General features: G+C 40.1%; 1 protein-coding gene across 1 annotated transcript in view; it reads left to right on the top strand.

The window, feature by feature from the left end:
- The first annotated feature begins 4566 nt into the window (after positions 1-4566).
- LOC137644088 (protein phosphatase 1H) overlaps positions 4567-24750 on the top strand; it is a 58322-nt gene continuing 38138 nt past the window's right edge. Inside the window, exons 1-7 of the mRNA XM_068377034.1 lie at positions 4567-4753; positions 10701-11071; positions 14779-14921; positions 15121-15661; positions 16251-16401; positions 16833-17029; positions 23252-23434. Of these exons, the coding sequence (XP_068233135.1) occupies positions 10910-11071; positions 14779-14921; positions 15121-15661; positions 16251-16401; positions 16833-17029; positions 23252-23434 (1377 nt within the window). The 5' untranslated portion in view covers positions 4567-4753; positions 10701-10909. The remainder of the gene's footprint in view (positions 4754-10700; positions 11072-14778; positions 14922-15120; positions 15662-16250; positions 16402-16832; positions 17030-23251; positions 23435-24750) is intronic.

The following is a 24750-nucleotide window of genomic DNA, read 5'->3' as shown; positions in this document are numbered from 1 at the left end:
CGTTAGTTGCTCCCCTCTGGCCCGCGAGAGAATGGTTCACCGAGGTACTTCGATGGTTAGTAGACGTTCCCAGAAGTCTTCCTCTAAGGGTAGACCTTCTACGTCAGCCACACGTAAAGAAGGTACACCAAAGCCTCCACGCTCTTCGTCTGACTGCCTTCAGACTATCGAAAGACTCTCGAGAGCTAGAGGCTTTTCGAAGGAGGCAGCCAGTGCGATTGCTAGAGCAAGGAGAGCGTCTACCATTAGAGTCTACCAATCGAAGTGGGAAGTCTTCCGAGACTGGTGCAAGTCAGTTTCTGTATCCTCGACCAGTACCTCTGTAGCTCAAATAGCTGATTTTCTCTTATACCTGAGAAAAGGACGATCCCTTTCAGCTCCCACTATCAAGGGCTACAGAAGCATGTTGGCATCGGTCTTCCGGCATAGAGGCTTAGATCTTTCCAACAATAAAGATCTGCAAGACCTCCTTAAGTCTTTTGAGACCACCAAGGAGCGTCGTTTGGCTACCCCTGGATGGAATTTAGACGTGGTACTAAGATTCCTCATGTCAGACAGGTTTGAGCCGTTACAATCAGCCTCCCTGAAAGATCTCACTCTTAAGACTCTTTTCCTGGTATGCTTAGCCTCGGCTAAAAGAGTCAGTGAGATTCATGCCTTCAGCAAGAACATTGGATTTTCGTCGAAAAAAGCTACTTGTTCGCTGCAACTTGGTTTTCTAGCCAAAAATGAGCTGCCTTCTCGGCCTTGGCCTAAATCTTTCGATATTCCCAGCTTATCGGAGATCGTAGGCAATGAACTAGAAAGAGTCTTATGCCCTGTTAGAGCTCTTAAGTTCTATTTAAAGCGTACTAAACCTTTACGAGGCCAATCTGAAGCTTTATGGTGTTCAGTTAAGAAACCATCCTTGCCTATGTCAAAGAATGCTTTGTCATACTTTATCAGATTGTTAATACGAGAAGCTCATTCACATCTGAGGGAGGAAGACCGAGCTTTGCTTAAAGTGAAGACGCACGAAGTTAGAGCTGTAGCAACTTCCGTGGCCTTTAAGCAAAATAGATCTCTGCATAGTATAATGGACGCAACCTATTGGAGAAGCAAGTCAGTGTTCGCGGCATTTTACTTGAAAGATGTCCAGTCTCTTTACGAGAACTGCTACACACTGGGACCATTCGTAGCAGAGAGTGCAGTAGTGGGTGAGGGCTCAACCACTACAATTCCCTAATTCCATATCCTTTTAATCTGTCTCTTGAAATGTTTTTAATGTTGTTTTTATGGGTTGTCCGGAAGGCTAAGAAGCCTTTCGCATCCTGGTTGATTTGGCGGGTGGTCAAAGTCATTTCTTGAGAGCGCCCAGATTAGGGGTTTGATGAGGTCCTGTTGTATGGGTTGCAGCCCTTGATACTTCAGCTCCTAGGGGTCTGTCAGCATCCTAAGAGGATCGCGAGGCTCCGTAAGGAAGACGTACTTATAAGGCAGAGTAATCGTCTAAGTCGACTTCCTTACCAGGTACCTATTTATTTTGTTTTTGTTATATTGATAACTTCTAAAATGAAATAAAAACTCTTAGCTCATAAGATGTAAACATATTTAACTGATCTCTACCCACCACCCTGGGTGTGAATCAGCTATATATATTCACCGGCTAAGTTAAATATTTAAAAATGATATTTTAATTATAAAATAAATTTTTGAATATACTTACCCGGTGAATATATAAATTAAACGACCCTCCCTTCCTCCCCAATAGAGACGCAGTGGGATGAGAAGAAATCGAGTCTTTGTTTACATTGAGTATGGTATCTGGCCGACAGTTGGCGCTGATGGGCACACCCGCAACCTGTATAGCGATCGCTGGCGAGTTTTTTACAGTTTTTTGTCTGTCGAGCAACAGAGTTGCAGCTATATATATTCACCGGGTAAGTATATTCAAAAATTTATTTTATAATTAAAATATAATTTTTCCCTGTTGTAGCCTCTGGGCCTATAGCATTCTGCTTTTCCAATTAGGGTTGTAGCTTAGCAAGTAATAATAATAATGATAAAGAAGAGTTTGTTCAATAATCACATCATACATTGCTACCCGAGTTTCTGCAGAGCATTCAAATGTCTTCAACAATCTTTTGCACATATCCTGCTACCTTTCCCACTTCCCCATTTCTGTGACTACCCAATTCTTACGTCTTTTCCTCATTCATTGTGTTTACTCAAAGCTATTTTACCAAATCAACCAGTTCCATTCTTACACCATTCATTTTAATGTTGTATAGTCTTGGGGTCATGTATTTGAAAGCATTGGGTAACAGAGTTATAGTTTTGTTCTTACATACATATATATACCAAGGCACTTCCCCCAATTTTGGGGGTTAGTTGACATCAAACAAATGAAACAAAAAAAGGGACCTCTCCTCTCTACGTTCCTCCCAGCCTGACACTGCTAGGGTGCCACAGCCCACCCTCCCCCGTTATCCACCACAGACGAAGCTTCATAACGCTGAATCCCCTACTGCTGCTACCTCCACGGTCATCCAAGGCCCCGGAGGAAGCAGCAGTGCTTACCGGAACGGCGTCACAATCGCTCGCCATTCATTCCTATTTCTAGCATGCTCTCTTGTCTCTCTCACATCTATCCTCCTATCACCCAGAGCTTCCTTCACTCCATCCATTCACCCTAACCTTGGCCTTCCTCTTGTACTTCTCCTCCCTCTTGCATTTATCAACTTCTTTACCAGACAGCCATTTTCCATTCTCTCAACATGGCCAAACCACTTCAACACATTCATATCCACCATAGGTGCTAACTCATTTCTTACACCAGTTCTCACCCTCATCACTTTGTTCCTAACCCTATCTTCTCGAGATGCACCAGCCATACTTCTGTTAGACACTTCATCTCAAACACATTTAATTTCTGTCTCTCCGTCACTTTCATTCCCCACAACTCCGATCCATACATCACAGTTAGTACAATCACTTTCTCATACAGAACTCTCTTTACATTCATGCCCAACCCTCTATTTTTTACTACTCCCTTAACTGCCCCCAACACTTTGCATCCTCCTTTCAATCTCTGACGTACATCTGCTTCCACTCCACCATTTGCTGCAACAACAGACCCCAATTAATTAAACTGATCCACTTCCTCAAGTAACTCTCCATTCAACATGACATTCAACCTCGTACATCTCATAACCTTACTCTAACCCACATGAACTCTCAACTTAATTCTCTTACACACCTTTCCAAATTCTGTCATTAATCGGTCAAGCTTCTCTTCCGCGTCTGCAACCAGTACAGTATCATCCGCAAACAACAACTGATTTACCTCCCATTCATGGTCAATCTCGTTTACCAGTTTCAATCCTCGTCCAAGCACTCAAGCATTCACCTCTCCCACCACTCCATCAACATACAAGTTAAACAACTACGGTGACATCACACATCTCTGTCTCAGCCCCACTCTGTTCTTATACTATAAATTTTCTATGAAAAGTAATTTCTCTATTTCAGGTAAGTAACCCATTTGCAGCCCTTAGTACGTCTTAAAATTTCCAGTCTCTCGAATATATAATTGAAGCCTCATATAATTTTTGGGCCGTGTATTTGGAAGCATTGGATTAATTATAGATTGATAATTTTCCGATAAATTTCAATGAAAATCACTTACTCCAAACTATTTTAGATTAGTAACCCATGCCGCTTTATTGAAACCCTTGATATATTCAGTTTTTCATATATATATTTGGAGCTTTTTATATAGTCTTGAGGCCGCATATTTGGAAGCATTGGATAAATTATAGAATGATAGTTTCTTATATAATAAAATTTAAATGAAAAGTACTTATTCCATTTTAGTTAAGTAACCCATTTAGCTTTTTGAAAGCCTTAATATCTTGACTGGCGAATATCTAGTTCTAGCTTATTATATAGTTTCGGGGGCCGTATATTTGAAAACATCTGGTAAATTATAGACCCATTGTTTTATTTTTATACTTTAAAGTTTCAATGAAAAGCACTTACTCAATTCTAGACAAGTCACCCATAAAATTCTTGATAACTGTAAATCCATATATTTTATGAAGTGTCAGTTGGGGGCCACTGGGTGAATTATAGTTTTCTTAAATGATAAAATTTCAATGAAAAGCACTTGCTCCATTTTAGATAAGTAACCAATTTAGCTTTTTGAAAGCCTTAATATCTTCAGGGTTTCTAATCTAGTTCTAGTTTGTTATTTAGTCTCTAAGCCGTATATCTGAAAACATCGGGTGAGTTATAGATCAATTGTTTTATTCTTATACTGTAAAATTTCAATGAAAACACATTTAATTCTAGACAAGTGCCCCATAAAACTCCTGATAACTGTAAATCCATTTTCTTTGATGGAGTGTCAGTTAGGAAGGTCACAGGGCCGTATATTTAAAAACGTTGGGTAAATTATAGACTGATAGTATTATTCTTATATAAGATATAAGTGAAAGGAACTTATTGAAAATTAGACAAGTCACCCAGAAAATTGATACCAGTAAACCCATTTTCTTTGATGAAGTGTCAGTTGGGGAGGTGTTACGTATCAGTATCATAAGCGACCGAACCATCATAAACTTTGACTCTAGTGAAGAACAGATTTTCCTGAATTGTTGTTATCCCCAGTTTTACCACAATGATAAGGAAAGCCTCATTTTAATGTGTCCTGAAGTGACTATGAAGACGGGAAGAGCACGACTGACATGAAGGGCGACGGCTATTTATATTGGTAAGGTGTGAAATTCGTAGACGTTTATAAGAGGTACTTGTCTAACACGTCATACATATTCCTTGAGGGATTACTGTTTAGTGACTACGCTTTTTGGCTGGCGATTAATGACTAGACAACTTCTCAGTGCATCGGAATAAAGGTATTGTCAGGGATTTCTTTCCGGTAAACGCTGGTCATTTATCTTTATTGGTGTTTTGTCTCGTTCCTTTGTTATTTGGATGTGGGTGGTGCTCTGGTTGCACCATATACACCGTTCATGAATGGCAGAGGCAAGGGATAGTGACATTGCCCTATCAAGCAGGACAATGCCCTAGAGACTGACCATATACATACATATGATCAGTGCCAAAATCAAGTAATCATATATTTACCGCTTTAAAAACATTTCAGTTTGAGTATAAAAGATTAGAATATTAATTAGGACATTAAATGAGATAGCCTTCAACATATCCTTCAGTAGACCATTTATGTTCGATTTGGCCCGTTAACCTCTGCCCATCATAGAGCCCAGGTTAGGTCAGGCCCTTGCTTTATATATATGGAGTTCCTAAATGCCTATTTTGGACCTTTAAACCCTTAATATATTCTTTAGCCTTCATAAATTAATCTTATAAACTATAAATCCCAAATGGGGTTGAATTCACCTGTCAAAAGCACACACAAATCCTTAACCAATGACCTAAAATAGGAAACATTTTTGTCCCAAATTAAGCAGGACAAATCAAAGGTTGCTGTCAAGAAAAAAACGGCTCGACAGTTTCTGACCTTACCTGTCCAACCGTACACGATGAAGGCACTAACTGAATAAACACCAAAATCACCAGACTCCAGTTGGCTCTGTTGGACATTTTTATGGACGTCCAACTCCTTGAACACAAAGGGCCACAGCATCGTTAACAATAACTTCTCTAACCAAAAGCATTTTATAGCACCTCCAATTGAATGCTGAAGTACCTCATCCACCAGTCACAGAATATCTGCCAAAATAAGTAAAAATATATAATAGTTTTACCAAATAATTACTCTACTTTATAAAAAAGGGCTTCACCTCTCCCGACCCTCGATCAAACCCAAAAGCTTTATGGTCGTTTTATTGGTAAATAAATGAAAGATTATTTTAGTGTTATTACTGTTTTTAGAATATTTTAATTGTTGATTACTTCTCATATACTTTATTTCCTTTCCACACTAGGCTATTTTTCTCTGTTGGAGCCCTTTGGCTTATAGCATCTTACTTTTCCAACTAGGGTTGTAGCTTACCCAGCAATAATAATAAACGATTACGGTAGCAAAATATTCCTAATGAAGAGAAAAAAAAATTTTTCTTGGATCTCTTTATTGGTACCTTGAACTATTCTGATGCAAATAATTGCGGTAAGTCTGCATTTTATGAATTTTTGACCTTAAAATATAAAAAAAAGCAAAACAAGGACACTACATAACATAAAGTTACCCGCCTAACCTATCCAAGGAGCCGCATCCTTGCCTACTTACGTAGTGCGACTTGCCCTTAGACCTTCTATATGTAAGGAGTTGAGCCTTGCTCTAGAGTGGCTCCTATAAATCAGGTGCTCTTGATCACGTCGGTGACTCTGCAAATGCCTGCGTTTGATGCGGTGTACTTTTTACGTACGGGATAATGGTAATTACCGATTGACATTGTCCTGTTTATTTTTGATTAAAAAACAAAGACAAATTTAGAAGTAGCCTATGATGATTATACTTTCTGTTGATCAGAAACTGTACCAAATACTGAAGCCTTCAAAAAATAAAGTTAATTGAAGTCGTTGGCCCATTCGGTTTGACAACAGATAGCCAAGTCATGTTCTCTATATATTGTATATTTTTCTATCGTGCATCCAGTTTATGGATTTTGGATTATGGGCATAGACCTATATTGTTTCTAGCAGACCTATATTGTTTCTAGCAGTTTTTTTTATTGTTTTTCGTATTCTAGTTATTATAGTTTTTGTTATTATGATTATTAGTGACCCATCCTTACAGAATAATCCTAGCTCATTTCATAAAACAGTTCCATAAAAGTTAGCCTACATGATAATCTGCTTAATATTGTTGATTTATATTTAGCATAATTTGCAACATGAATGCAATGTATATTAATGAAGATTATACTGTCTATGGTAGAATATTCTCTGGCCTAAATTGAGAATGTCAGTTGACAAAATAAATTGATTGTCCAGGCTTCTACTGTTTACTTTTCCTGATAAAGTCATCTTTGGCCTGGAGATCGATCATTGAACGGAAGCATGTTCAGGATGGAAACAATATGAACTGTATTGATTTCACCAGAGAAGGATACTTCATGCTTATAATGAATCTGAAAAATGTGTACTGTACTTCCAAGTACTGTACCATACTCACTCATCAGCTGTCTCTTAAGTACCTCTACTTCTTCCTTAATTGAGAGTTGCACCAATTCAAGCCCCTGTATTTTAAACTGTGCACTGCTTTTCAGGTGTTCTTGCAAGTCTTCACACTGATTACAGCTTGGGTCTCACTAATACGGAAGGAGTGAGAGCCGATAGTTGTCCCATAGTGGGAAGAAACCTCTTCAGAGGATAGCTCTACGCATGCACGTTCGTCTCGTCAGCTTTATACGTCTTTATGTATAAGGTCTCCTTCATTTCTTTCACACACCTGGGAGTATACAGTCACCCTCTAGTGAGGCTAGACATGTTAGAGCTTCTCAGTGGCTTAAATGCCACCCTCCAGCTACTACTACTACTACTATTACCATGTTAAGAGTTTAACTGGGTGTTCCAGCTTTGCTGAAAGTCATACTCCTATTGAAGGTCTCAGATTTGTATGTTTTGGAAAGATACAAATTACTTTTAAAACTTTCAATTCTTCCTGGGAAGCATATCTGGTTGAGTCTGAAAGCTGATCTTAATGTGAACCATTGAATAACCATTTACAGTAACGCTTCTCTTCATAGAAACAAAATCTGACATAGTTTCCTTTTAGTAATTAATAGTACTTGTACAGAGTTTAGTACCCCTTTATGAATTTGACATTTACCAGAAAGTGATACTTTCAGAGTACGGTAGTGAGTTTGCTAGCCTGTCCTTTCTTAAGTAAAGGTTACAGCTTACTGTAGGTCAGAACAACCTCTTAAGTGTAGTTTTGATCAACATGAATAGGGATAGAATCCAGACATTCCATGGATAGCCGACATCTGTAATTAATTTAGTAAGCAAAGTGGAGTAGGTCTGATTTGCAGTATATCTCCTAGCTGTCAAAATTTTCAAGATAAGTTGTTTTATTGATAAATATAACATGGAATGGAAAACCCCTTTAATGTTTTAGATTTATTTTAAATTGTTTAATCAGTATGTACTGTATTGACTACAGTATATTTATTCTTTGATGTTTCTATTAATATTACAAAATGTAATTATAATCTATTTTCTTGCACCAGTGAACAGATATGTTTTTGACCGAACAGTGAACATTAGTTCCTAAGCCATTATTTTTATCAGTTTATAGTTATCTAATCTTTTGTCTAATCAGTTGTAAGGGTCTTTGTTTCTGCTCTATAACCTAATGTTCTTCTTTGCAAATTTCTCTTTATGGTAAACATGTTCTGATATACAGTAATGTGTATTCACATCTATTGTATGTACTGTATTATAAATATATTGTTAAAATCTCAACACTATCACCATAGTGGTCATAATTTTAGCACTTTATTGTCATTTAGCTGAGTATACATGCTCATTCTCTGAGTTAACAAAGAAATATTTTCTCCTAAATATGCAAAATCCTCTTTCTTAAGAGGTAAGCTAATATATGGGGGTATTGGGCAAAAAATGCAAAATCCTGAAAAAAATTCATGGAGCTTCATGTGGCTATGCAGAATGCGTATATGAAATATTTCATCAGAATTTCTCTTTCATAGTACCTGTAACTCAATAAGCCAAGAACATTGATCAGTACAAGAAATGCAGTATTTTTTCTGTATAGTGTAAATTTTGATAACAATTACATTTTAATATCACAAATCATGAGCTATGGTATCTGTAGAGATTCCATGAGTCGTAACACCCTTCAATGCGAGATGAAACCTCATAGAGACAGTACATGTTTAAAAGCAGGTATACCTTTATACCTCTCTTTCTATTAGTGAATTATTTAAGTAAATATATTGTATTGTAATTATATTATAGTGCCCAGTCAGTACAACACTCGTAATCCAGTTCAAAATTGTATGTTCTTATTCAAAGCTAACCTGAGATATTACTGTCTGTACTTTGTATACACTCTGTACTCTACTGTAATCAAATTTGCAAATAGAAAACCTGTGAATGGTCAGGTTAGGGTATGAGTACATAGAGGGGAGCATATCTAATTTTATCTCACCTTTTAAAGATATGTGTATCTTTAAAGACAAGAGTACACAATTTTATGTTAGCTAATAAAAGAGATATCAGATTATTAGAAATATTATATGTTTTAACCTAATTATTTTATAGCATGAAATATTTGTTTTTAAAGAAACCTGCTCAAACTTATGATATACTGTACTAAAAACAGTTAAATTCCATTACTGTACAGTACTTGAATTTCTTTTTGAGAGAGTATTTATATACTATACAGTAATTTATTACATATTACAATATTTTCAATCATGCGTTTTACGTTATCAAATGTTGCATAAATATATTGACCTGCGTTATTATTATTATTACTAGCCAAGCTACAACCCTAGTTGGAAAAGCAAGATGCTATAAGTCCAAAGGCTCCAACAGGGAAAAATAGCCCAGTGAGGAAAGGAAACAAGGAAATAAATAAATGATGAGAACAAATTAACAATACAAATCATTCTACAAACAGTAACATCAAAACAGATGTCATATATAAACTATAAAAAGACTTATGTCAGCCTGTTCAATATAAAAGCATTTGGTGCAACTTTGAACTTCCTGAACTTCTACTGATTCAACTACCCGATTTGGAAGATCATTCCACAGCTTGGTCACAGCTGGTATAAAACTTCTAGAATACTGTGTAGTACTGAGCCTCATGATGGAGAAGACCTGGCTATTAGAATTAACTGCCTGCCTAGTATTACGAACAGGATGGAATTGTGCAGGATCAAAATGTAAAGGATGGTCAGAATTTTAAGAAAATCTCATGCAACATGCATAATGAACGACAGTGCCAAAGAATAATATCTAGATCAGGAATAAGAAATTTAATAGACTGTAAGTTTCTGTCGATTATTTTTATTAGTAATGTCTTTATACTGTACGATATGATGCAGTTAGTGTCGAAGTTCATAAGTTAGCAGGTGTTGGGTGGGCAGTCGGTCTTCCCAGTTCCTTCCTGAAGTGAGAGATTCCTTTCAACTAATCGAAAAGCCTTGTTATAAAATTGACAAGAATCTTCATAGTTCATTACATTTGGGTCGGTTTGAGCATATCTTATGATATCACTTTATCATATACTGTATATATAGAGCTTCATTTGATAAAAGGGCATAATTTTGTTTGCAAATAAGAAAGTTATGAAAAATATTACAGCATTAGCAATGAGAGTTTAATGATGCAGTATGTTATTGGGATCTATTTTTCTGTATGACTGTGCTATTATTACCATTATTATAGATATACTGAGGGCGTTATTTTATTACTACAGCACTGTTAAGTACAGTATAGTATAGTAATTTTGTTATACAACAGTTTAATGTTATCCTACAAATACCTATACAGTATGTATATAACACTGCACTTACCCGATAGGCTTTTAGACGAGAAAGGAATGCTGGTATAAAATTATGATGTACTCAATTATATTATTCATTATTGTACTGTGCAATGCAGTGATGTTGTGTATTATGGGCATAAAATTTAAGTACAGTTTCATTACAGTATAAGCAAATACCTGTACAATATATAATCATGATTTTCAATTTTCTTTTCAGGCTGGAGGTTTAATCAAGACGTGTACATCAGAACAGCATGAGAGGTTGACTGAAGAGTTTTGTTTACTATCAATGTAACTGTTGGAAAAAACTCGGCATTAGATGATCCAATGCAAGGGCAGACCCATGTTACGTTGCTTTAGGTTTTCAGAAGAACTTATTTGACAAGTCCACTGTCATAGCAGGAGTAACGTAGCTAGGAGGAACTCATGTTGAGCAGATTCAAAACTGCCCTTTATAATGTGGTTGGAAGTTTTGATCCTGGGGAAGGGTCTCTTGGAAGTCTTGCACCCGGGGTGACTGCAGGTTTGCCAAGCACTGCCGGTGTTGTCAGAACTGCCCAGGCTCTTCAAAACAGCCTAAGAGAAAAGGTAAGCTACCCTTTGCCTTTTGACTGCATGTCCAAAAAGCCAGTATCTTTGTGCACTCACTAAATACATTTTATTGTCTTTTAGTATAATTTTCATGCAATGTACAAACCAATTATCTTCCTTTGCTGTATTTTTGAGTATTGTGAATCAGTTACAATAATCTCTGCATTGTGTTCCTTAATTTTCATGTGATATCTAATAAGAAAACAAATTTGGGAGGAGGTCCCCATTCTTTGTGTATGTGTATTACAAGAGGGTAGATTTTTGATGAAACCATGAAAAAGCTTTATGGAACCTTGAAGATTATTGCATTTTGGTTTACATTAACTTCTTTACTTGAGGTGTTATCACATGATCTTATTTTCTGATGTCTTGATGCCAGAGTTCACTCAAACAACTTAATGGTGTTGGTAGACGAGATGATGCCAATGTTCGTACTCTGTTGGCCAAAGATTGGTATTTGTACGAGAAGAGTCCAAAATGTCTGCAATAGATAACCATTTAGTTTAGATTTTCACAGTAGAAGGGTGATTTACTAGTGCTGTTAGGGTTATATATCATGATATTTTTTAAACTAATCCATCCTTCAATTCTTATTATAAACCAGTAGTTGAAGACTCAGCACAGGTTAGGCCAGCGTTTCTCAACCTTTGATAGCCCATGGCCCCCCTCACCGAGTGGCTAACACTCGTGGCCCCCTGCCCTTCAATAAAAAAAATGCAGATTTTGTTTTATGTTGTTTATTCAGTCACTAAAATTATAAATCAAAGTAAAAATTTTTGCTGAACAATATAATCAATGAGACACTTGCTGTTGGGCTCGTGTGACGAGGCCTCTTATGTCCGGCTCCGTCTTGGACACAGCAAGGCGAATATCGTTCCCAACATCAAGACGGTTTCTGGACTTCGTTTTAATGGTCGCCAGGTCAGAAAATCCAGATTCGCAAAGGTATATTGTGGCGAATTGAACGTGCTTTTCGGATGCCTTCTTGCTGAGTAGTGGATATGCATCCTGAACAGACAACCAGAAGCTGGAGAGGTCTTCTCTGTTACTGAAGGCCAGCTTCATTGCTTTTGAAACCTTCAACTCTGCGAGCTCCTCTGCTTCGTCTTCGGTAGGTTCAATTTCGGTGTTGAATGGGTCTCTGTGCCATGGAACATCCAATGGAGCATCGTCGAAATAAGATTTGAACTCAGCGGAGAGAATGTCGAGATGTCCAATGATGCAATCTTTGATGCCGATGGGAAGTTCAATCCTCTGCGTCTGCAGATGCTCGTCCAAGAAAGGAAACGAGGCTGTGGATCCGGCCTCGATTCGTGCCTGCCAGACTCCCATTCGAGCAGACAGTCCGGCAAGCTTGTCTTGAACGTCACTGACTGTCACATCATGGCCTAGCAAAGACTGGTTCATTTCGTTGAGTCGGCCGAATATATCGGCCAGGTAGGCGAGCATCATGACGAACTCTTCATTGTCGAAGTGGACATGGAGGTTGTTTTCGTTCTCTCGCAGGAAAATTTCTGTCTCCAATCGGAGTTCATACAACCGAGAGAGGCATTTCCCCCTCGATAGCCAACGAACTTTGGTGTAAAACAGAAGTCCCACATGTTGCGCTCCCATTTCGTTGGCCAGAAGTTGGAAGAGCCGATGATTTTTGGCCTTCGCACGAATGAAGTTGATCACTTTGACCGCAACGTCCATGACTTCCAACAAACGCGGAGGTAGAGTTTTTGACGCAAGAGCATATCGGTGTAGTGAACAGTGGGAAAACGTCACGTGGGGCCATTCATTCTTCACAAGCGTGACGAACCCTCCTTTAACGCCAATCATCGCTGGGGCACCATCAGTACAAATGTGCTTGAAATTCTGCTAGCTGAGTCTATTCACTTCAAAAAGAGTCCACGATGGCTTTGACATCTTTTGCTGTCGTTGTGGTTGGCAGGGTATTGCAGAATAAGAACTCTTCCTTCATCTTTCTTTCTTTCTCGTAGCGAGCGAAGGCGATCAACTGGCTCTCCAGAGCGGTGTCGGTAGACTCATCAAGTTGAAGGCTAGCCTGGAGCGTGCTTTGCTTGATTTCACAGCCAACTTGACGGCACACATCAGCGGCCATGTCATCAATCCGTCGGCGGATCGTGTCATTAGAGAGCGAAACTTGCTGGATTTTCTTTTTTGCCTCTGGTCCGATCATCAGTTCCACCATTTTCTCTGTACATGGCTTGATAAGTTCCTCAGCAATAGTGTGCGGCTTCTTGCACTTCACAATTCGGTATGCCACTTCGTAGCTGGATTGAAGAGCAGGTTTTTCTTCTGGCCGGAATCCAAATTTTGGAAGTGTCGCTTCACGGTCGTACCGTGCTCGTTTCGTAGACAGAGCATCAATATTATCATCTTTCCTTTGGGGATGCACCTTGTCGCGATGGTTTGAAAGTTTGGAAGGACGTAGTGATGCATTTGCCATCACCACTGAGCAGTGCAGACATTGCGCGCAGTCCACGCCATCTCGAATGACCTTCGTGAATCCAAACTTGACGTAGCTGTCTGTCCATTTTCGAACCTTCGACATCTGAAAAACAACAACAACAATAACACGGTAAAAAATTTGGTTTAAAAAGTGCTCTTTCAAAACAAAACAAAAATAAAAATCGTAGCACGAAATTAACTTGTTACGATTTTACTTGCTGTGGTGCACTCGTGGTACACTGAGGCCTGCATGGGTGGTGTAGGTATCAACCCTACACCACCCATGCACGCCTCAACCCATGCCCGTCAAGGCCACTACGGTCATATGACAATATAAATGTAAAGTGAACATGTATAATTAGTGTAAAAATATTTGATCTCAAAAACTTAACGAAATATACGGAAAACCAATATGCCATGAGAACACGCACTTTTCTTTCCTCTGTCCAGTCCAGTGGGATACTGGCGCCAAGGAGCGTGCCAGCACCACGGGAGTGATAGCGCATGCGCACAACAGACAGTGTGAGATTTCTGCGTTGGCCTAGCGGACCCAAGCGTCCACGAACTTGCGTCTAGCTGTGCCACACTTTGACTGGACGTTGTTGTAGCGGTGGTGAACTTTGCCGGAGCGGAAAATTGACCGCTCTTCACCACTCGCAATATTTTGTGCAGCTCAAAACTTTCGGAGCGGTAGGAAGGACCATCAGCGGTGGCCGAGCATATACGGCGTTGCCTTAACGGGGGCCAACTTCTGTTTAACGATGGTGAACGGTTACGAGCGGTGATGAATTTTTTTCACCGCTCCAGGAACTAAACACTGTGTAAAAAAATCAGGCAAATTGTTTAAAAAAAAAACTCTTCCCCTATGACCGGAGTCTCGGCACCTTAATTATACACTCCAAGCTTCTGCATTCTGAATTGCATTTTTCGGTGTCCGCTCGTGGCCCCACCGGTCGAAGGCCCGGGGGCCCCTTGGGGGGCCCCGGGCCCCCGGTTGAGAAACGCTGGGTTAGGCATATAACATTTAGGCTACAATCTCTTTAACCAAAATCCTTCTAAAACTTGCCATTGTTTCTTAAGCACAACATTTTAGTTAACTTTATGAAATAGAAAGAACTGTGCTTTATTCAGTACATTATTGTTATATTATAATTTACTGGTGTTATGTTATGTTAACATTTTACAAATTTTTGAATGCTGTATAGCTCAAATTTAGAGTGTGTTTTTTTTATATACACAACTTTCAGACAGCAAGGTTTCCATACACTCGTCCACATTTCCTTCAATTGAGCACCGAGGATGAAATTCAAGTATCGGCAGATCATGCTATTCGACCTATCATATGTCCACGTGACATATCCAGATTACCATGGAAAACTGGATATGCCGAGTAAGTATCTTTTTAAAATTCTCTTTAGATTTCACATTTGATATTCAATTTGCTTTGCAATTGAAATTTGTCAGTCTAAGAGTCAGATGAAATGATAGAGCAATAAAATGAAATGGTTAATGTAAAATTGTTACTGTGTTTTCTATTTATTATGGTAATTAAGTTAGTGTAAATAAGTAATTTTTGTTGGTTTATTTAGGACCATTAATGCTGGGAAGTCCAAAAGGAATGAGGATCAAGCTGTGGTGCACGTAGGTCTCATCACACGGCCTATGAAGCTGGAAAGTAGTGGGTCCCAGTCCAGTAGTGCATCCCAGGAACAAAACTCCAGCAAACCTGGAACTGTGATGAACGGTCATTCTGAAGAAACCCAAGCCATAAAAACTGTAAGGCTGCAACCGCAGTCCGCATCGTTGTCCGCAAGTCCTGCGACGGAGCTGAAAGAAGATTATAACCAGACTAGTGCTGGTTCAGCTAGTAATGATAGTTTTAGTAATGGTAGAAATGAAGAGCAAAATAAAACTAATGCAAATGTTGAACCATTTTGTATAAGTCAACAACCTCTTGGAGAGACAACTCCTAGCCAGGCTTATGAATCATCAACAAGTCACTCCTTATCTATTCATAGGAGCTCACAAACTTCTGTGTCATTAACATATTACATATTTGGTGTGTTTGATGGACATGCTGGATGGGGTGCAGCCATATCAGCTTCCAACCAGCTTCATCACTTCATTCATGTAAGTTCACATTTATTCAATATCTTGTGGATTGTCAAATCAGTGGATAAGGTAGTTTTACTATACAGTACATGAAATAGGCTGTGTTAAAGTAAGGGGCTTGTATTGAAAAAAATTTATATTTAAAAAAACATGTACAGTATTTTGATTGTCTTTTCTCATGTCCTGGAAGTTTTTGAAGCCATAAATATTTATCAAGTTAGGCAATAGCAACCTCTAAGGACCATTTTAAAATTTTGTACTCTTGCAAACAAAGATAATGATTTTATTCTTCCTTTAGTAGAAACTAGAGCTTGTGTGTATTACTAAATAAAACTTCCTCTATCAAATTTGTCATAAAGTCTTGTTTTTGATGTGGATGTGAATTATGATTACACTTAAGTGGTTTTGTTTTAGTTTATGGACTTTGAGTGTATGACCCCTTTGACCTTACCATTAATACGTTGTTTTTTTTTTCCATGGTGAAAGTCTTTGATTTGTAAAAGAATTAGCCGAGATATGTACATTACTGTATATCATAATTTTGGTCACAATTGAATATTAAAATCCAATGATCTTGATAGTTACAGTTTGTTTTTATCTCTTTCAGGAGAAACTCTGTGATGTAATAGATATACTTCTCCCAGATCCTAATGAAGATAAAGGTGCAAAGCAGCAAGGTCCTCTTTGGGCCTCGGACAGAGAGGTTACCATTGAAACTGCTGTGACAGGGGCATTAGAAGGAGCATTTTGGCAGATGGGGAGTATGAGTAATGGATGTACCACTTCTTGACAAAGAAATTCAGATTATCTTGAAATATATGATCATGATTTAAGTAATAATTTATTTTCATGATATTGCGAGTGAATGAGAAAGAGTTGCTATAGCCATGAAATGCAAATGCTGTCCCATTAATATCTTGATGCAGGACATCCTTATTGCCAATTGTACAATTTCATCCGGGTACAAGATGAAAGACTTTTGGAAATTTTTAAAATATTGTTTGGATATTTTGAGTGGTCCCTATTAATTATATCATGTTAATTACCTCATAACTTTTAGTGTCATTTGCTTGTCACGAATTGTTCTGAGACACTCTTTATCCAAAAATAAGTATAGCACAATTATTTTATTTAATGTCAATGGATATTGAGACTGCAGAATTATTTTGGTTTTTAATATATTAACAGGACAATGTGATTGCTGAAGACAGGCTCAAGTATCAGTTATCAGGTGGCTGCACAGCGTGTGTTGCACTTTTTATCCATGGCAAGTTGTTCGTGGCTAATGCTGGTGACTCACGTGGTATCATTTCCTTTGGTGGGAAACCTCACCCAATGTCTTTTGATTTTACTCCAGAGACTGAAACACACCGAATCAGAAAGTTGGTAAGATGGCTTGTGTTACTTGAGTTGACTTTGCCGCTTGTTCATTATAGATTTTTTGGGTTAAAGTGCTGAGTGGTCACAATGGACTTTTGCAGTCAACTACATTGATCTTTTAGTTATTCAGCTATTTTACAATGGTTTTATAACCTATATAACCATGTAGGTGATTGTTAAAGTGGTAAACTATTTCCATTCGCTATCTCATCACAAAAAAAAAAACCTCAGAACAATACATGGTTACTTAGGTTATAAAACTGTTGTAATACAACCAAATAACTGAGATAACCATGAATTGTATTGCTAAAGTCCCTGGAGACCACCCACCACCTCCCCAAAATTAAGTTTTTCCTTCATCAAAATTTTTTTTACTAAAAATAGAGAAAATTCACTAGTGAACTTTTCTTGCATATAGTCTATCTATGACATGGTTTCACTTTTATGGTATAAAGTGTAAAACAATTTAGTTTTAAATATTTAACTTAGCCGGTGAATATATAATAGCTGCTGCTCCGGCGGCTCGACAGAAAACACACAAAAACTCGCGAGCGATCGCTATGAAGGTTGCGGGTGTGCCCACCAGCGCCAACTATCGGCCAGATACCGCATATGCATGTAAACAAGCCTCAATTCTTCTCTGTCGGTCTGATCGACAAGACGTACCATTACTCGCTGTTAGCCTGGAGTTTTTCAACAGACTTGGTGAAGTACTTCATTTTGGTTTGAGCTTTCGCAGTGCAGGTTTTTTATCTTCAACTTAAACTCTTGAACTCTTTTTTGGACAGATTTAATTGTTGATGACTTTGGATTGTTTTTTGGACTTTCTTTGACTTTTTCAAAATGGCTGACCCTTCTCAAATTCCTAGATTTCGTAAGTGTAATGCTAGGGATTGCAATAGGCGTCTTCCAAAGGCCTCTCTCGACCCACATACTGTGTGTTCTAATTGTCGGGGTAAAACCTGTCAATTAGGAGATTGGTGTGAGGAGTGCGTGGGCCTTTCGGAATTCGATTGGCTTGAATATGACAAGTATTCTCGTAAGCTAGAGAGAGATAGGGTGAGGAGAAGTTCCTCTAGGTTGCTATAAGACCCAGGATCGAGACTCCGGCATCCAGATTTATCCCGCCCTTTCGTGGCAGAGCTCCCAGCAGGGGAAGCACTCGTGCCGAGGGAAAGAGAGGTAAGAAGAGAGGAGCCAAGTCCTCACGTGGCAGAGTCTGACTGCCCACAGCCTCAGACAGCGGTAGGAGCCAGATTGAAGAGCTTCTGGCAGGCCTGGGAGAAGAGGGGCGCAGACCAAGAGTCTGTTCGGTTGCTCAGAGAGGGGTACAAAATTCCGTTTGTACGCAAACCTCCTCTAGTGACAACTCCCATAGACCTCTCTCCCAGGTACCGAGAGGAGTCAAAGAGACAAGCCCTAAACCAAGAAATGTCTCTGTTGCTAGAGAAGGGAGCGGTGGTGAAAGTCTCGGACCTTCAATCACCGGGGTTTTACAACCGTCTCTTCCTAGTCCCAAAGAATACAGGAGGTTGGAGACCGGTGCTAGACGTCAGTGCGCTCAACGTTTTTGTTATGAAAACAAAGTTCACTATGGAGACCACGAAGTCCGTCTTAGCAGCGGTCAGAAAGGGAGACTGGATGGTCTCTCTCGACCTACGAGATGCGTACTTCCACATTCCTTTACACCCGGATTCCCAACCGTTTCTGAGGTTTGTTTTCAGGAATGTGGTATACCAGTTTCGGGCCCTGTGCTTTGGCCTCAGTCCTGCTCCTCTCGTATTTACGAGGCTCATGAGGAATGTGGCAAAATCCCTCCATTTATCGGGAATCCGAGCCTCCCTGTACTTGGACGACTGGCTTCTCAGGGCATCGTCCAGTCATCGCTGTCTGCAGGATCTTCATTGGACGTTGGGTCTGACCAAGGAATTGGGACTTTTGGTCAACCTAGAAAAGTCCCAACTGATCCCATCCCAGACTATTCTATATTTAGGGATGGAGATTCGCAGTCCAGTTTTTCGGGCTTTTCCGTCTGCCACCCGAATAGAACAAACCCTGCTCAAAGTCCAACTAATGCTGAAGAGAGAACGGTGTTCAGTAAGGATTTGGATGAGTCTCCTAGGGACTCTATCATCCCTGGAGCAGTTTGTCTCGCTAGGAAGACTACACCTTCGGCCTCTCCAGTTCCATCTAGCCTTTCACTGGAACAAGGACAAGACGTTAGAGACGGTATCAATCCCGGTCTCCGAACCAGTAAAGGCATGCCTGAAATGGTGGAACAGCAATATCAGTCTGAGAGAGGGACTATCCCTAGCAGTCAAGAACCCAAACCACGTGTTGTTCTCAGACGCGTCGGATTTGGGTTGGGGTGCGACCCTGGACGGTCGGGAATGCTCAGGTCTGTGGACCTCAAGTCAGAAGAGCATGCACATCAACGGCAAGGAGCTATTGGCAGTCCACTTGGCCTTGATGAAATTCGAAAGTCTCCTTCGAAACAAAGTGGTAGAGGTCAACTCCGACAATACCACAGCTTTGGCGTACATCTCCAAGCAAGGAGGCACACACTCCCTCACGCTGTACGAGATCGCAAGGGACCTGCTCATTTGGTCAAGAAATCGAGGCATCTCCCTGTTAACGAGCTTTATCCAGGGGGGCTTGAACGTCTTGGCAGACTGTCTCAGTCGGAGGGGTCAGGTGATTCCCACGGAATGGACCCTCCACAAGGACGTGTGCAAGAGTCTTTGGGCGACTTGGGGTCAACCCACCATAGACCTCTTTGCCACCTCGATGACCAAGAGGCTTCCAATCTATTGCTCACCAGTCCCAGATCCAGAAGCAATACACATAGACGCATTTCTACTGGATTGGTCTCATCTGGACTTATATGCATTCCCACCATTCAAGATTGTCAACAAGGTACTGCAGAAGTTCGCCTCTCACGAAGGGACAAGGTTGACGTTGGTTGCTCCCCTCTGGCCCGCGAGAGAGTGGTTCACCGAGGTACTTCAATGGCTGGTAGACATTCCAAGAAGTCTTCCTCTAAGGGTAGATCTATTACGTCAGCCCCACGTAAAGAATGTTCATCAAAGCCTCCCCGCTCTTCGTCTGACTGCCTTCAGACTATCGAGAGACTCTCAAGAGCACGAGGCTTTTCGAAGGAGGCAGCCAGTGCGATTGCAAGAGCGAGGAGAGCTTCTACCATTAGAGTATACCAGTCGAAGTGGGAAGTCTTTCGAGACTGGTGCAAGTCAGCATCTGTGTCCTCGTCCAGTACCTCTGTAGCCCAAATCGCAGATTTTCTTTTACATCTGAGAAATGTTCGCTCCCTCTCAGCTCCCACGATTAAGGGCTACAGGAGCATGTTGGCTTCGGTCTTTCGTCATAGAGGCTTAGATCTTTCCAACAATAAAGATCTCCAAGATCTCCTTAAGTCTTTCGAGACCTCTAAGGAACGTCGTTTGGCGACTCCTGGATGGAACTTAGACGTGGTCCTAAGGTTCCTCATGTCAGACAGGTTTGAGCCATTACATTCAGCCTCCCTGAAGGATCTCAAGACGCTTTTCCTAGTGTGCTTGGCTTCGGCTAAAAGGGTCAGTGAACTTCATGCCTTCAGTAAGAACATCGGCTTTTCTACAGAAAAAGCCACATGTTCACTTCAACTTGGTTTCCTGGCCAAAAATGAACTGCCTTCTCGTCCTTGGCCTAAATCTTTTGATATACCTTGCTTATCAGAGATCATAGGCAACGAACTTGAAAGAGTGCTATGTCCAGTTAGAGCTCTTAAGTTCTACTTAGCCCGTACTAAGTCCTTACGAGGTGGATCTGAGGCATTATGGTGCTCAGTTAAGAAACCATCATTGCCTATGTCAAAGAATGCTTTGTCATATTTTATCAGATTTTTAATACGAGAGGTTCATTCTCACTTGAATGAGAAAGACCGATGTTTGCTTAAGGTTAAGACGCACGAAGTAAGAGCTATAGCAACTTCCGTGGCCTTTAAGCAAAATAGATCTCTGCAAAGTATTATGGACGCGACCTTTTGGAGAAGCAAGTCGGTATTCGCGTCATTTTACTTAAAAGATGTCCAGACTCTTTACGAGGACTGCTACACACTGGGTCCATTCGTTGCAGCGAGTGCAGTAGTGGGTGAGGGTTCTACCACTACATTACCCTAATTCCAATATCCTTTTAATCTGTCTCTTGAAATGTTTTTAATCTTGTTTTTGGGTTGTACGGAAGGCTAAGAAGCCTTTCGCATCCTGGTTGATTTGGCGGGTGGTCAAAGTCATTTCTTGAGAGCGCCCAGATTAGGGGTTTGATGAGGTCCTGTTGTATGGGTTGCAGCCCTTGATACTTCAGCTCCTGGGAGTCTTTCAGCATCCTAAGAGGATCGCTGGGCTTCGTGAGGAAGACAGATTAACAAGGCAGAGTAATCGTCTAAGTCAGCTTCCTTACCAGGTACCTATATATTTGGGTTTTGTTATGTTATAACTGTCAAAAACTCTAAGCATATACGCTGTAAACTTAATTAACTCTGGTCTCTACCCACCACCATGGGTGTGAATCAGCTATTATATATTCACCGGCTAAGTTAAATATTTAAAAATGATATTTTAATTATAAAATAAATTTTTGAATATACTTACCCGGTGAATATATAAATTAAAGGCCCTCCCTTCCTCCTCAATAGAGACGCAGCGGGATGAGAAGAATTGAGGCTTGTTTACATGCATATGCGGTATCTGGCCGATAGTTGGCGCTGGTGGGCACACCCGCAACCTTCATAGCGATCGCTCGCGAGTTTTTGTGTGTTTTCTGTCGAGCCGCCGGAGCAGCAGCTATTATATATTCACCGGGTAAGTATATTCAAAAATTTATTTTATAATTAAAATATCATATTACAGTATATTATATTTATTGTGAAGAAAATACTTAAAAACTAAACCTATGTTCAAAGTGAGGTATTAACAGTGAGGATTGGGTTTTGATAGAAAATTTTGCAGGAGAATATTAATAGGAAATTTAAAATATTTGTGGTCACAATCAGCTGTTAGAAAAAAAAATTATGAATTAAATATTATTAGAAGGATGGTAGGTAGTGGGCAGAATCTCCCTATTAAAATTAAATATATATTAATTTTATACAGTATTATACCAACTACATGCATGCCCCCATGAACCTCCTAGTTGAAAAAGCATCTAGCTGGGGAGTGAGCTGTGGAACCCCATTCTGACTGTTAGCACCCCAAGCACTAAAAGAAAAAATATGTAGTAGTGAAAATATATGAAATTCTAACGTAAAAGTTGCCCATCCTATTAGAAGGATTATAATGTTTTATTAATATTCACATCTTGAACATATCTCTTTGTAGCTCTTGGCTCAATTTTGCAAATTGGGAATAAGGTGAATTGTCTCCATAGTATTAGAAAACAAGATTTTTCAGATGGTTTTTAGACTCCTTGGAAGAATGAGCAAGGGAAGGTTTGTCTACAATTTTCAAGCGAGTGAAAAATTTTTCTTGTGGAGAGGGTATGTAGTTCCTATTATTAAATATCTAAAGATTACCTAGACCATCTTTTGAAGGTTGGACACATGTAAAATCTGTTGAAGGTATCTTATTTCAACATGTTTCATAAATTGTGATTTTACAGGAAAGTATTGTAATGCCTTTCGCGGCTCGGCCAAAATTAAGTGTAGGAAACTCAATTAACAAGGCAACAGTATCTGTTAAGGTGTCACACTGCCACAATAGCAAGTGTTACAAATCTGTCATGCCTTTTATTTTAGATTGGTGTAATAGATTTCATGGTATAATTATCAATGCCAGTGTGCAAAAGTTCAATAGTGGCTAATTGACTACTCATTGCATAGGGTAGGGAAGGATGGTATAAGGTAGGATAGGTTAGGTTAGGTTACGTAAGACAAATAAAGATTTTCGTTTGCTTTGATGCAACATGATAACTTTTGAATCCTTGACGGTTTTCAATAATGCAGCACTTAGTTCCAGTCAACAATGATAATGTTTTGGTTAGATGTCATTTCTTTTCTTCAACCTGAAACTTATCCTTGATTCACTGCTATAGGAGTTTGTTTTCTCTCTTAGGAAAACTGCTAAGGATATGAATTTCTGCATTTACATGAAACTAGGAACCTCAAAATATTTTGAATGCGCCATGTACCTATTCTCAGTTTAGCATTATAATATGACAATTTATTTTTATTTATAGGGGGCCATGCATCCTGAATTATTGGGCGGAGAATACACCCACTTAGACTTCTTAAGGCGGCCTCTGCGACGTGATGTAGGCAAAAGAGTTTTGTACCGTGATCATTACATGAGTGGATGGGCATACAAAACACTAACTCCAGATGACATAAAATATCCATTAGTATGTGGAGAAGGGAAAAGAGTAAGTTACATTGAGAATCTGTTTATGTTAACATTTGATTATAGTTTTTGGACATCTTAGATATTTAAAAATATTTGAATTTTAAAGATAAATGGAAATTGTTCCGTAACTGAAATACAAACCACGTTATTTTATACGGGTATTACTTGCGGCGTAGCTGAAATGACGAGCCATTAAAATTTTAACGAGGGTTTACTACCTACACCGCTAGTTAGCGGGGGTAGGGGAGGGTAGCTTGCTTCCCCCCCCCCCTCCACACACACCTGTGCTTGAGTTCACTTTGCTCTCGGCTCGGATGGTAGTCGGACGTGTCCGCTTTCATCCTCGCCACTCATTGGCAGCCATTGATGCTTTTTTTTTGCTTTTTCTTCGTGACAGGTTTGTGCGTGAAGTTGGCCTCTGCAATTATGCGCACCTGCCCTGGATTACCCGACCGGCCCTGCGGAACATTCATGTCGGCGGTCGAGACAGACCTTCACACCCTTTGCCCTTACTGTAGAGGTCAACAGTGTGATAGTGATAACAAGTGTGATGAGGGTAGGGAGTGGTCTACCTCCCAGTGGGAGAGGTTTTCTCTGCGACGTAAGAAGGATTCCAGGCGTGATATTTCTCCTTCAAAGGGTTCTTTGAAAGGAGAAAAACCCAAGAACTCTTCTTCCGATGCTCAAACCTCCTCCGAAGCTCCCACTCGGTCAGTCTCTTTCGAGAGACCGGCGAGTGGTAGCGTAGACCATTGTACTGTTTTCCAAGCTCGGGGTTCGAGAGATGGCGTTGCCTCCCCTAGCGAGGCAGCTCCACCTCTCCCCCCGGGGGAGGATGTGTCACTAACCCATCTTTTGCAGCTATGGTCTTCCTTGGGGCTCGAGGGTTCGCCCTCCAAGGAAGCATTACTTGACTACATCCGATTGGGTGCCGCTGTCAAGCAATCGCCGACCGCGGCAGAGGTTGATCCTCTGTCGATTGTCGACGTTGTGGTGTCAGAGGTATCCAATGCGGTATTTCCTAATACCTCTGCCTCTTCAAATCCCGCAGTAGCTGAAGGCTTAGTTTCTCCCGTTCCTGCTCAACCTACGAGGGAGAAACTAAGTCCAACAGTCTCTCCTGCTGGTGTTTCTACCCCTCGGGGGAGTTCACTTACAGAGACTCCTCTTCGGAGGACTGCAGAAGTTCAGCTTGCTGATCCAACGGCCCCCAGAAGGCACATCCGCCTTAAAGCTCGCCAGAGATGCCTTCCTTCACCTGCGGTGAGGAGGCGCCTCTTTGGTTCGTCATCTTCGTTGCAGTCCACCGCAGAGGAGCCTCTTCAGCGATCACCG

The sequence above is a fragment of the Palaemon carinicauda genome, chromosome 7 (genome assembly GCF_036898095.1).
Source record: "Palaemon carinicauda isolate YSFRI2023 chromosome 7, ASM3689809v2, whole genome shotgun sequence".
Taxonomy (NCBI): Eukaryota; Metazoa; Arthropoda; class Malacostraca; order Decapoda; family Palaemonidae; genus Palaemon; species Palaemon carinicauda.
This window is presented reverse-complemented; position numbering and strand designations above follow the sequence as displayed.